The sequence below is a fragment of the Arachis ipaensis genome, chromosome B08 (genome assembly GCF_000816755.2).
Source record: "Arachis ipaensis cultivar K30076 chromosome B08, Araip1.1, whole genome shotgun sequence".
Classification (NCBI taxonomy): domain Eukaryota; kingdom Viridiplantae; phylum Streptophyta; class Magnoliopsida; order Fabales; family Fabaceae; genus Arachis; species Arachis ipaensis.
This window is the reverse complement of record NC_029792.2, coordinates 19,347,625-19,360,848: the sequence shown is the minus strand read 5'-3', so window position 1 is coordinate 19,360,848 and position 13,224 is coordinate 19,347,625. Positions and strand designations below refer to the sequence as shown.

The window sequence follows — 13,224 nt, the reverse complement described above, 5'->3', positions numbered from 1 at the left end:
GTGAGTGTGGTGGTTCAAAGCTACGTTGAGAGGATGGTCCATAAGCACAGGGTGGGGCTTGTTGGTAATTACAAGGGGGTCCACCATATCTATCAGCTTGGTATGCATTGTAGAGTGGTCCTCGTCCATGATATCTTGGAGGGTGTTGTTGCCTAAAGGGTTGATCAGGGCCTCTTGGCTCCATCCCTCTTTGATTGCTTAGACCTTGATGCATATTCCTGTTATAGCTTCCACTCCTTTCAACAAATTTAGAACCAAACTCAAAGCGAGAGGGGTGAGATTTCATAGTAGCTAATAGAAATAAAAGGGAAAAACAAAAACAAAAAAACAAATAAAAGAAAAATATTTACAATAACCAATAATAAGGCACACGTTTGCAGTTCCCCGGCAACGGCGCCATTTTGACGAACGGTTTTTTCTATCGGTAAAGAAATATAAAAATATGATCGCGTTGTAAGTATAGCTTCTAAACCAACAGAAAATCCTTTCGTAAAAATGTTTTAGTTGTCACAAGTAACAAACCCCTTTTAAATTGATAACCGAAGTATTTAAACCTCGGGTCGTCTTCTCAAGGAACTGCAGGGAGGTATGTTCTTATTATTGGTTATGAGTTTTGTAAATTGGGGGTTTTGAAAGTAAGGAACAAGTAATTTAAATGACAAATAGAATAAATAAATAACTGTAAAGTAAACTCTTGGCAAGGTATGAAAATTCGGAAGTCCTATCCTAGTTACTCCTATGAGAATTGAAGTTAATCCCACTTAGTTAACCTTTGCGAAAGTAAGGAAAAGTCAAGTGAACTAATTAGTTAGATTCCCAAGTCCTAGCCAACTCCTAAGGAAAGACTAGAGTTAGTGGAATTCCAGTCAATTAGCCGACATAACAACTAATCACGATAAGTTGATAACTCAAGAGCTTCCAGTTAATCAATTAAAGCCAAGAATATAAAAAGCTAAATAAGAGTCATAAATCTGAAATACCTCAATTGTATTAATAAGAGAAAATCAATCTAAACATAAAGAGTTCATAATCCAATTTGCCAATATAAGTAATTAAATGAGAGCATTAAAGTATTTGAAGGTAAAAGAGAAATATAAAGTAAAAAGAATATTGAACCTGATGAAGAGTTGAAATCCTAAATCCTTTAAGAGGAATCCTAATCCTAAAACCTAAGAGAGAGGAGAGAACCTCTCTCTCTCTCTCTAAAAACTACATCTAAAGTATGAAAAGTGAATAATTGAAGGCCTCCTCTTGAATGGATGCATTCCCCACTTTATAGCCTCTAATATGTGCTTTCTGAACTTGGATCTGGGCCAAAAAGGGCTTCAGAAATCGCTGGGAGCGTTTTCTGCAGTTTCTGGTGCGTGGCGTCTGTCACGCGTTCGCGTGGGTCACGCGGTCGCGTCATCTGGAGTTTTTCTTATCACGCGTTCGCTTCGGTCATGCGTACGCGTCATCTGCGTTCTGCTCAAGGCGCGCGTCTACGTCAGTCACGCGTTCGTGTCGCTGCCTTTTCGCGCTGGGCATGCGGCCGCGTCGTCCATGCGTTCGCGTCGCTGCCAGTTTCTTCAAAAACTCCATTTTGTGCTTTCCTTCCATTTTTGTATGTTTCCTTTCCATCCTTTAAATCATTCCTGCCTTAGGAGATCTGAAAATGCTCAACACACAAATCACAGCATCGAATGGTAATAAAAGGTAATTAAAATAATTATTTTTAAAGCATAGGAAACATGTTTTTCACATACATCACATAATAAGGAAGAGAAAGTAAAACCATGCAATTTACATGAATAAGTGAGTGAAGGATTGATTAAATCACTTAATTGAGTACAAAATATATCATAAAATATGAGTTTATCAGCACCCAAATTATCCACATACATAAAAAATTTTCCCTAGTTGAATTACTTATCCTAAAAGTCTAAATAATTAAACAAACTAAAACAGATGAATGATTATATTATATATAACATTGAGTGCTCAATATTTTACCAAGTTAAAAATAAAAATAAAGTTAGAAAATAGTTATTTTATTTGAGTTCATTGATATATAATTAATAATTAAAAAAAATATTTTACCTAGCTTTAGAAAAGAAAAAATTAGGAAAATAAATCTAAAAATGAGTGAGAATATATATATATATCAATGTGGTTAATAGGTAAAATAAAATAAAATAATGTATTTAATATCAATAGAATTAAATTTTTTTAAATGAGTAAAGTATTGTTTTTGTCCTCAATGTTTGGGGTAAGTCTCAAAGTTATCCTTAACGTTTGAATCGTTCTATTTAAGTCTCTAACGTTTTAAAATTGACTTAACGGAATTGACAGTGAGACAAAATTAAGACGATTTTGCAGCTGTTAGGAATCTGTTAACGGAATTGACAGTGGGACAAAATTAAGACGATTTTGAAACGTTAGAGACTTAAATGGGACGAAAACGTTGGGACAAAAACGATACATAGAAATACATTTTAATTTTATCCTTCACTAATATCAATTTTTTACTGTACATAGTTATTCAATTATTTTTAATCACATTTAAGTAAATTACACTTAATCACATTACTTTGATTCTAAATAAATTTATTTTTTTATAATTTTATTCTTAAAGATTTTTACTCATCATGAAATGTTTGTAAAATGACTAAAATCACATTACTTTATTGTATATGTATGATTTTTTCTCCACAAGTTTATGTACTAGTCATTCTACAAATATTTTATGATGAGTAAAAATTTTTAAAAGTAAAATTATAAAAAATAAATTTACTTGGAATAAAATTAATGTAATTAAGTGTAATTATACTTAGATGTGATTAAAAATAATTGAATAACTATGTACCGTAAAAAATTGATATTATTGAAGGATAAAATTAAAATTTATTTCTATGTATCGTTTTTGTCCCCAACGTGTTCGTCCTATTTAAATCCCTAACATTTTAAAATCGTCTCAATTTTATCCCGCCGTCAATTCCGTTAACAGATTCCTAACGGCAGGACAACATTGAGTCAATTTTGAAACGTTAGGGACTTAAATAGAACGATTCAAATGTTAGGGACAATTTTGAGACTTACCCCAAACGTTAAGAATAAAAACGAGACTTTTTCATTGAAAAAGAATAAAATGATACTTTTGAGTAATCAAAATTTAAGAGCTTAAAATAATTAGATAAACATTCAAATTTTCAATAAGAGAAATGTTAGTTGTCCTTTAATTTTTAGTTTAGTCAATTTTTTAAAAATTTATTATTATTTAATTAATTTAAATATTTATTTTTGCATATTAATTAATCAAAAAATAAAAAAATATTTTTATTTTTTATTTTTTTAAAAATTAAATAAAAAATAATATTTAAAAGATACCTAATTATACGAATAAATAAATAGATAAATCCCGAAATCCCGTTTCCGTAACTATCATCACACAATCATCTTCTTTCTCTTCACCAAAAAGGCAAAAACCACTTCTGAATCTCCATTACCATCATCTTTTCCACTTCCATCAACCATCTCCAGCCCTTGATTAGACGTTGAAGCTGCTTATTCTTCGGGGCCTCCCACTCCACAAAGCCAAAAGTAAAGATAATGTCTCCTTCTTTAATTAGTTATTTAAAGTAAATATTTAAATTGATACAATCTTCAATAAATTTCAAAATGCGTATTTTATTTTTCAATTGGAAAATAACAAAAACCAAACCAAACCACCACAACTGAGACATGTTTTTTATATAGCATAATAACAAGAAGAAACTGTGTGCCTATCAATTCTCTTTTGTCATTACATCTCATGGAGACTTGTCAAAACCTAGCATCTAATTGAACAAAACCTCCAATATCTAATTCTAGTAGCTGTCAAAACCTGCAGGGTGTGAAAGAGGAAGAAAAGAATGCCTAAATCCATCTTTTAATATAATTATTCAGCACATTCCCTTCCTGAACAAACACACGTGAACTTGCAACACATATCTCACCCTGAAATCAAAACAAGAACAAAATGTTAAAGAGTGTCACTATAATGTGTAACCTGAGTTTCTTCATTATTAATTCACTTAAAGAGAAATTTGACCTTGTTATATACTATGCCCAAGAGAGCAAGGCTATCAGCTTTATCTACATCAGCATCATAAAAAATTAGAAGAGGTGACTTTTCTACTAATTCAAGTGAAACTTGTTTCAAGTTGCTGCTAGCTGCAGCATGCATTATTTCACGGCCTACCTCCATCGAACCGGTGAAGTTGACTTGCACACACATAAAGCACAAAAATCAAAATATTGGCTGAGGTTAACTATACAAATCAAACAATGCTATAGCCAAGTTACATTCGGTCAATTACACACTTAACTCGATACAATCAATACACACACAAATTCTTCCAAAAATAAAACAATAAAAACAAACTGCGAATTTGTTTGTCAGGACTTAAATTAGAATTTTGCCTTCCAGCTGAAAAGAACTTATTCATTTTGGGTCATTTCAGTGGATCTACCTACTAATCTCATATTTAATTCAGCAACAAAGTAACAATATACAGTTGAGGGAAAATCTTTACCTTTTGACACTTTAGTAAGGACGTATACCTTCTGGTTTGCTTGTAGAAGCTTCACAGGGACCCTGAAGATGGATTTCAAAGATGAAATCGCTTCGAGTTTTTCCTTAATTAATGCCACAAGTTCTTTGTTAACTTCTGTCATACTGATATCTGAAACATGGCCACGGTCCATGTTTTTCAAAAGCTCCTTGGATTTGTTAATGCTGGTTCCATGAAGTTCTTCCTTCTCTTATGCGTATCCATTGATGGATAGAACTCACAAACTTAAAGGAAAAGGAAAATTGTTAGCTGAAAAAAATTCCATCATATTGATGATAGGAAATCAGGACTTATGGCTGAACAAAATTCAATTTCAGTTGATATTATATACATCAAGGTTTCCGATCAATCATATTTCAAATTTGTTAGTTACATGTTAAGAATAATACACTTAGACAATGTTAATTTTCAAAATTGTATATAGTTACTATATATTATATATTACAAGGAAAAATTCATGGTAGAAAAGAAAACAGAAATCTAAGTAACAAAAATTAGGATATTCTGTTGGAGAAGATTAAGATTTTTTTTTCTTTAACAGATTAAATAAATTTGAGAGGAAAATTTAACTTATCTGTTGGTTTTTATTCGCAAAATTTAGAAACCTGTTGGAAGAAGCACCTGACAAGAACATGCCTCTTTCGTTCAAGCTGGTCATCTTCTCCTGTAAGACCCAAAACTTTTGAAAAGACTTATTCTAAATTGATTTCAATTTATTTATTCATTAAAGACTTTAATTTTAGAAATTATTTAATCAAAACTAATTAAATCAAGTTTAGATAATTAAATTAGAATTTTTCTCTAATTTTATAATTGTTGGATAATTTTCTATATTTGAACTATAAAATTTAGTAATTGTAAAATAATAAGAATTTTGTATAAATTGATTTAAAGAATTGAGATTTTGGAATTTGATATACTTTAATTTTTATGAATAAAAAATTAATTATATTATCTCTAATTATTGAATTAGAGTCTTTATTTAAAAATAATTTATAAATTGATAAATAATTAAATAGTATTTTTACAAATATTATTAATGAATTAAAAATTGGTTTTTGATTTTCAATTACTCATAATTTTAGTGAAATGACTGAATTACCCCTAACCCTAATTTCCAAATTGGAACCCTAGTTCTAAATTCCTAATCAGAAAATCCAACTTCCCTTTTCCCAGCCGACATTACTCCTTCCTCTTTCTGAAACACCAACACAGCCTCACTCTCTCTCAATGTAACAAACACACACACACACTGAAGGAATCCGAGAGAGAAGGAGCGCACCGGTAGAGGGAGGAGCTCGCGCCATCCTCGTGAACCGCCGTTGCCTCGCGCCGTGAATTCTGTGGCCCCTACTGCAGCTGTCTGCGCCGTCATCCTTGTCACGAAGCCAGCGCCGCCGAGCCAAGCGCCGTCGCATCACTGCGGCTGTGCCGTCACGGATGAGGAGAGAGAGAGAGAGAGAGAGAGAGAGAGAGAGAGAGAGAGAGAGAGAGAGAGAGAGAGAGAGAGAGAGAGAGAGAGAGAGAGAGAGAGAGAGAGAGAGAGAGAGAGAGAGAGAGAGAGAGAGAGAGAGAGAGAGTCCGCGGTAGAGAAAGGGAAAGCGCGCTCGCGAGGGATGTCAAAGCTGCACTCCGATGCTGTGTTGCGCGAGGTCGCCGCCGTCGCCTCAAGGCTCGCCATCGTCATCCTCGGCGGGTGCCCTTGTTGCCGCTGGTGGAGTCGAATCTGCCGCTGGTCTGAGCTAAGAAGAAACGCATGGAGAGGTGGTGAACGAAGCCATCGCAGGAACCGCCGTCTAGAAAGGGTTCAGGTCGCCATTGATGGGGCTAGCCGGAACTATTCTGAGGTTTTTGCCGTTGATTTTGATTTTGTTCTGTTTCGGTTGAAGCCGTTGCTGCCTAAACCACCACTACTCCTTCTGTCCCGCCCCTGTTTCGTTAGGGTTTGCTGCTTTTCATGGTGAGACTGAACTTGTTTTGCCTCTTTCACCATGTCAGTTGGTTTTAGTTTCACCTAATATTCATTTCATGTTAATTTTAATTTGTCAGAATAAAATGTTACTATTCGGTGTTGATGTTGCTGCTGTTACTACTGCTGGTTCTAATGCCATTGTTGTTGTTGCTGTTAATATGGAATAAGTGGGTTTGTCGCCTTTGCCTTCTTGGTAAGTGTTTTTACTTCCAGAACTTTTGAAATTAATATTCCAATATAAGTTATTAGAGGCTCTGAGCTATTAGTATTGTAGGATTGAGTCCTGATGATTTTATATCAAAGTTAAGGTTGCTGTTAGACCATCGGAGTTTCTGGCCGCTGTCGGAGCTGTCGCCTGTAACACCCTAACTCTCAGCACGTCATGATCGTACCAAAAGTAAGGAGTTACTAACTTGTTCTCCTTATTTACTATTTAATATTGAGCCTTTAGGTCGAAATCGCGTTTCAGTTTATAAGAAAATTTCAGAAAATAGATTTTAGTATTAAAATCACATAGCAAAAGATCTTCAAATAATAATAATCACATAATTACTAATAATAATAGAGGTTATACGATTAAATTCAATGTAAAACTCAAATATAATACTTATCCCTCTGGATAAAATAAAAATCCTAAAGCAACAAGGACGAGGGAACTCTATAAAAACAACAGGAATCACAAGTAAATCTACAAATTGTCTGCAACTTCTTACTGAGTCTCCGAACCTGTGTCACTGAAAGGGTGGAAGATTTGGAGTGAGAACAAACCATACGTTCTCAGTAGGGAATGGGAATGCCGTAAAAGTAATGGAATAAAATGCAAATAATTAACTTAAACTCAATAAAAATATATTTTTAACAAACCCTTTGAAAATACTCTTGGTTCTACTTTAGATAATTAATTACCTCCTTTTAAAATCTCTTAACTCAAAACAAAACTTAATTATAAAATTAGTCACATTTTCTGTCTCTAACACTTAGAACAAAATCTCTCCTTACAAAATTGGATTTAAAACATTATGTTTTTCTTAATAAATCTGTTTAAAAAATAAAATACACCTTTTCTCAACTAAATAAACCCGTAAGGGTGGTTTAGACCGAATTTTAGAGAAAATGCCGCCGAAATTTTATAAAATCTGAGGTTTTATTTGAAAAGTTATTTTAAAAGATTTGGTTTTAGAAAATTAAATTATTTAAAATATATTTAGTTAAGAAAAGATTTACTCTATTTTAAAGTTTGATTTATTAAGAAAAATATAATGTTTTAAACCCAATCTTTTAAGGAGAGATTTTGTTTTAAGTAAAGATTTGAGCTCGGTTTATTAAGAAAAAGAATCTCTACCATAGGAGATATGAGAACAAGGATTTAAAGAATATATTAATTAATGAAGTGTCTGCCACAGGAGAGCAGATGTGACATTGTTTGGACCTTAGTGCCAAATGTAAAGTGGGGACGCCCACACACTGAGAACTGTTTTCCAGCTGGGACTTGTGCCCGGGTAATGTTGGGAGCGGGTAGGCAACTGACACATGAGCTCATGGCCTGCGTTAGGGATAGACATGCATCATGTTGTTTGCACATTTGCATTTGATTGCGCTTGCTTGTCTTATTACTTTGTGATTGTATTGTTTGTCTTGTTGTGACTTGCTTGTACATTGAATTGAATCTCTTGCTTGCACTACTTGTTTGTGAGTGTATTAAAGTGATTACGAGTTGACATTTGACTGAGGATTAATATGTGGCTGAGAGATAGAAAATGTGACTAATTTTATAATTAAGTTTTGTTTTGAGTTAAGAGATTTTAAAAGGAGGTAATTAATTATCTAAAGTAGAACCAAGAGTATTTTCAAAGGGTTTGTTAAAAATATATTTTTATTGAGTTTAAGTTAATTATTTGCATTTTATTCCATTACTTTTACGGCATTCCCATTCCCTACTGAGAACGTATGGTTTGTTCTCACCCCAAATCTTCCACCCTTTCAGTGACACAGGTTCGGAGACTCAGTAAGAAGCTGCAGACAATTCATAGATTTACTTGTGATTCCTGTTATTTTTATAAAGTTCCCTCGTCCTTGTTGCTTTAGGATTTTTATTTTATCCAGAGGGATAGGTATTGTATTTGAGTTTTACATTGAATTTAATCGTATAACCTCTATTATTATTAGTAATTATGTAATTATTATTATTTGAAGATCTTTTGCTATGTGATTTTAATATTAAAATCTATTTTCTGAAATTTTCTTATAAACTGAAATGCGATTTCGACCAAAAGGCTCAATATTAAATAGTAAATAAGGAGAACAGGTTAGTAACTCCTTACTTTTGGTACGATCATGACGTGCTGAGAGTTAGGGTGTTACACCACCGGATCAACTCGAGATTGCGGCTGTTCCATTTTGCTCTTACTGTAGGTATATCTTATTGCGAACCCTCACCGTTAGTTTTCTATCATGTGTTATTAAGGTTTTCGCGATATTTATGTTTTAGGATTGAGTTGTCGGGATTGTCTGTTGCAATTAAAACCGTTTCTGCTATTGCGAAAGTGAGCAGACCTGCGATTGAAGCTACAGTTTATTTCGAGTGGAGAGGAATGATTCTTGTGACGCCTTTAGTTTATGGGTTCAACTTTTGAGGTAGGGGTTTTTCTTAAAATCTATTTTACATTACAGAGTTGTGATAAATAGATATTGATGCAAAAAGATATATTTCTGTGATTATATTTGTCTTGTGGATGTGATGGTTTGTTGGACTGGATTATTGGGTGCTTGATTGCATGAGTGGTGTATGGTTGTTGATAAAAACCGGTTTGAAATGTTATTTATTTGATTATTAGGAAAGGTGGACTTTCTTGGTTTTAGAGTTTACTTGGTAATATAAATGAAACAATTTTGGAAATAATTTGAGATATGAAAATAAATTGATTTGGGGAGCGGCTTGATTTTGAATTGGTCTGATTTTATAAATGATTTAATATTTGAGTTGATTTGATTTTAAAAAGAGTTTTATTGTTGGAATTGGTTTGATTTGAAAATAAATTGATATTGGAACTGGTTCAACTCTGGAAAAATGTTTGAGATTTGGAAATGGTTGAGAAAAGATTTGAGAAATGTTTGGATGGGACCCGAAAAGGGTGGCAGTGTCCAAGTTTTAGAGGAGATGCTAGCAAAATTTTATAAAATTAGAAGTTTCATTTGAAGTAGTTATTTTAAAAAGGTTAAATTTTAAGCATTATGTGGTTTAAGATTACTTTATTTATCAAAGAAAGAATTATGTTTTGGATTGAGATTGTTGATTAACGGAAAGAAGGATGATGAGGATTGATTTGAAATATGATTTTTGAATGAATATGGAAATGGGATATGGATTGACGAATGAGGATGATATTGAGAATGGTTTAGATATTGATGAATGATGAATGAATTATTTATATGGCTTATGAATTTGAAATATCTGAGATACGAGGTTCTCTGGATTAAGTGTCGTGGCTTGTCACCACGTGTACTAGGTTGAAAACTCGATACTCTGTTGACCCTGCGACGTAAGTGTGACCGGGCACTATATAAATTCCTGGGAATGTTACCCCCATTGAGCAATATTGATTATTTGAGAAAAAGCTATGCATAGACTCTTGGGGATGCACGTCGGGGGACAGTCTAAGGACAATTCAGATTTGTCTAGTTGGCTGGATAACCGACAGATGAGCCTCATCAGCCGTAGGATAGGCATGCATCATATGCCTTTGTATGCTTTGCTTGGGTTTGAATTTGTTTTGGTTTGCCTAATTGCTAAACTGTTCTTAACTGCTACTTGAACTATTTGCTGTAACTGCTACCTACTTGTGCTTTCCTTGTCTGTCTTGCCTGTGTTTGTCCTGGCATGCTACATTTGAGAATGAACTTTGGTGCTTAATTAATGACTGTGTTGTTTGATTGCGTGGTTGGTTTCTGATTGAGTTTTTCTTATAAGAAAGGAAATGTTTCGGACTTCTGAAGGATTAAACATTGTTTCTTTGAAAAAGTTTTGAACGATTTCCTATTGGTTTTAAAAGATTCATAAGGCAATGATAATCACTGAGCTTGAAAACAGTTTTCTTATTAAATATCTTCTTATGACAACTTTGAAACTCCGTGGTGAGACCGTGTGGTTAGGTTCTCACCCCCTACAGCTTTACTTTTTCAGCAACCGGATGAAGAACCATTAAGAAGAGTTATACTGCGTTTGGTTTATATGTTGTTGTATTAATTAGATTATTTTCTTTCCTTGTCTTTGTTATTACAAGTTTGTAAAAGGGATAGGAATGGTATGTTTTATATGTATAATATATTGAATTATTATGTAAGGAGTCTTGTATATGAATCTATGCCTGTTTGTATTTTTCTTAAGATAAAGTATTTATTTCTGGTTTTTTCAAAGAAATCAGCGATACAATGTCGAGTCATAGGCTCCTATTCTAGTATTTAGTATGTAAAGTAGTCGTAATACTTCTTGCTATCAGAGTAGCGCAGCCGGAAGCGTGACTTCTGATAGTGAGGGTGTTACATCTCCACCCTCAAGTGACCTCTTCTCCATGCTTTTTGTGTCCCCAGTTGCCCTCTGCATTTCACACTCACTCACTTCCAATAATAATACCCTAAGTTACCAAATCTGCAACAACTAAACCACTAAAGTCAATCACCATTATGCAATCCACGTCACAAAATATCATAGTATTAATAATTAATTGATAATAATAATAATAAACAAAACAGAGAAACCCTAGCAACAATAGCAACGACAAGTTAGAACAGATCTATAATACCATAACATAACAATACAAACAAATAAAATCGGAAATTTCACTAAAATCTTCAAATTCCAAGCTTGCCAAACTTTAATCCCCCAAACGAACAATCTCGACCACCAAATTCCACGAAAAATTTGAGGGAAAATGAAAAAAAGAACTAGAAAGGAGCTGAACTCACCAAGAAAAGCCTTTGCTAGATGTAGAAGTGGAAGTTGAGGAATAGAACCTGGGAAACTAAACTGGATGATGCGTAAGATACTAAGGTGTTACTGATGCTGCTCCAGAGAGAGAGAGAGAGAGAGAGAGAGAGAGAGTTTGGTGAGAGAGTTATGGTGGGATCGGAGTAGCGATAGTGGGAGTGTCGGAAGAGAGAGCGCCGATGGGGGCATTGCGATGGAAGGGAGTGGCGACGGAAGGGAGCGGCATCGGAGGGGCATCGATGGAGGGTTTGCGAGGGACAGTCAGAGTCACCGCCAAAGGGAGTCACCAACGAGGAGAGGGAGTGCCGACAAAGGGACCAGGGATGGTGGGAGTGCCGGAAGAGGGAGCGACAGCGATGTTCTTCGGAGTGCTGGGATTCTTTGCCGTCACTGGTGTTTAGGGTTATGTGCTAGTGTTTCAGTGTTTAGGGAACGACCAAAAGGGTTTCATGTAAATGGGAGAGTTTCGAAACTGTTTTTGAATAAAAGCTTTTTTTTCCTTAAATCTTTTAGCCACGTTTTTTAAGCGTGCCAAAATAGTTAAAGGAAACGGCCACGCTTTTAAAATGTCACGGTAACGAAAACATGTCGCCACGCTTTAAAAGCGTCCCTGTTTCTCTCTATGGCCACGCTTTTGAAACGTGACAAAAAAAGCGTGGCTAAATCTTGAATCAATTGTCACCCTCATAAAAGCGTGGCCATAGACCCCTTTCGTCACGCTTTTTAAGCGTAGCAAAAAAAATGTGGCCAAATCTCTAATCAATCGCCACCCTCATAAAAGCGTGGCCATTGACCACTTTTGGCCACGCTTTTAAAGCGTGGCAAGAAAAAAGTGTGGCCATAGGGCTTTTTTCTTGTAGTGAAAGTATTAAAGTAACATTTTTCAATAATACGTCTTAACATATAATCTTTAATACATAAAATCTTTATCATGCAAGATCATACTTTCTTGTTGCTTGCTCCAGAAGACATACTTCCTAATTCAGGTAAGTACTTACTCTCCTAGTTAATATAATTGCAATTATGAAAAAATAGTTATAAAAGTGTAAGTAGCTGGTTTTTTTACAATAGATAATTAAAAAAAAAGGAAAAACGAAAAGTATGAAAGATTCAGTCATGAAATGAGAGAAAGTGTATGAGAGCTCCCAGAAACAAGTCTTGCGTGGCAGAAATCAATAATCTTGCATGGCAGAAAGTGTATGAGAGTTCACAGAAACAATTTTGGAAATCTTTTAAGATTGCTGCTTATGTGTTGTAGGCACAATAATGTTTAATATTTATATGTATATTACTAATAATGATGCATCTGTTATTATATAGTTTTTAATTTTTATTCTTTTTCTTATTGCATATTATGGCAATGATATTTGATTCTTGCCATGTTTTTTCTTAATTTGATGCATGAATGGATTTTGGCATTCTAGCTCTATTGTAGCAGTTAGTTTTTTAACAATGGAAGTAATTAAAATACTGCTGCTCTATATTCTCACTGTTAGGATCTATTTAAATATAAAGCTTATATATATTGAACATTAATTTCATTTTAAATTTATCTTACAGAATTTTTATAAGAGGAATCAAGAAATTCGACAAAAATAAACAATACCTGATACTTTAGGTGTTAAGTCAATTGTAAGAAGAAGAGCTAAATTGGTAATTTTTTTAATATATTTATT

The 13,224-nt window shown here is 33.9% G+C and overlaps 1 protein-coding gene across 1 annotated transcript; it reads right to left on the bottom strand.

Moving 5' to 3' along the window:
- On the bottom strand, positions 3,787–4,232 carry LOC110265414 (aldehyde dehydrogenase family 2 member C4-like). Its single transcript, XM_021108389.1, has 2 exons — positions 4,070–4,232; positions 3,787–3,975 (listed from the first exon to the last, which is right to left on the bottom strand). The coding sequence occupies exons 1-2, from the start codon at positions 4,223–4,225 to the stop codon at positions 3,895–3,897; spliced, it is 237 nt and encodes a 78-aa protein (XP_020964048.1). The 5' UTR covers positions 4,226–4,232; the 3' UTR covers positions 3,787–3,894.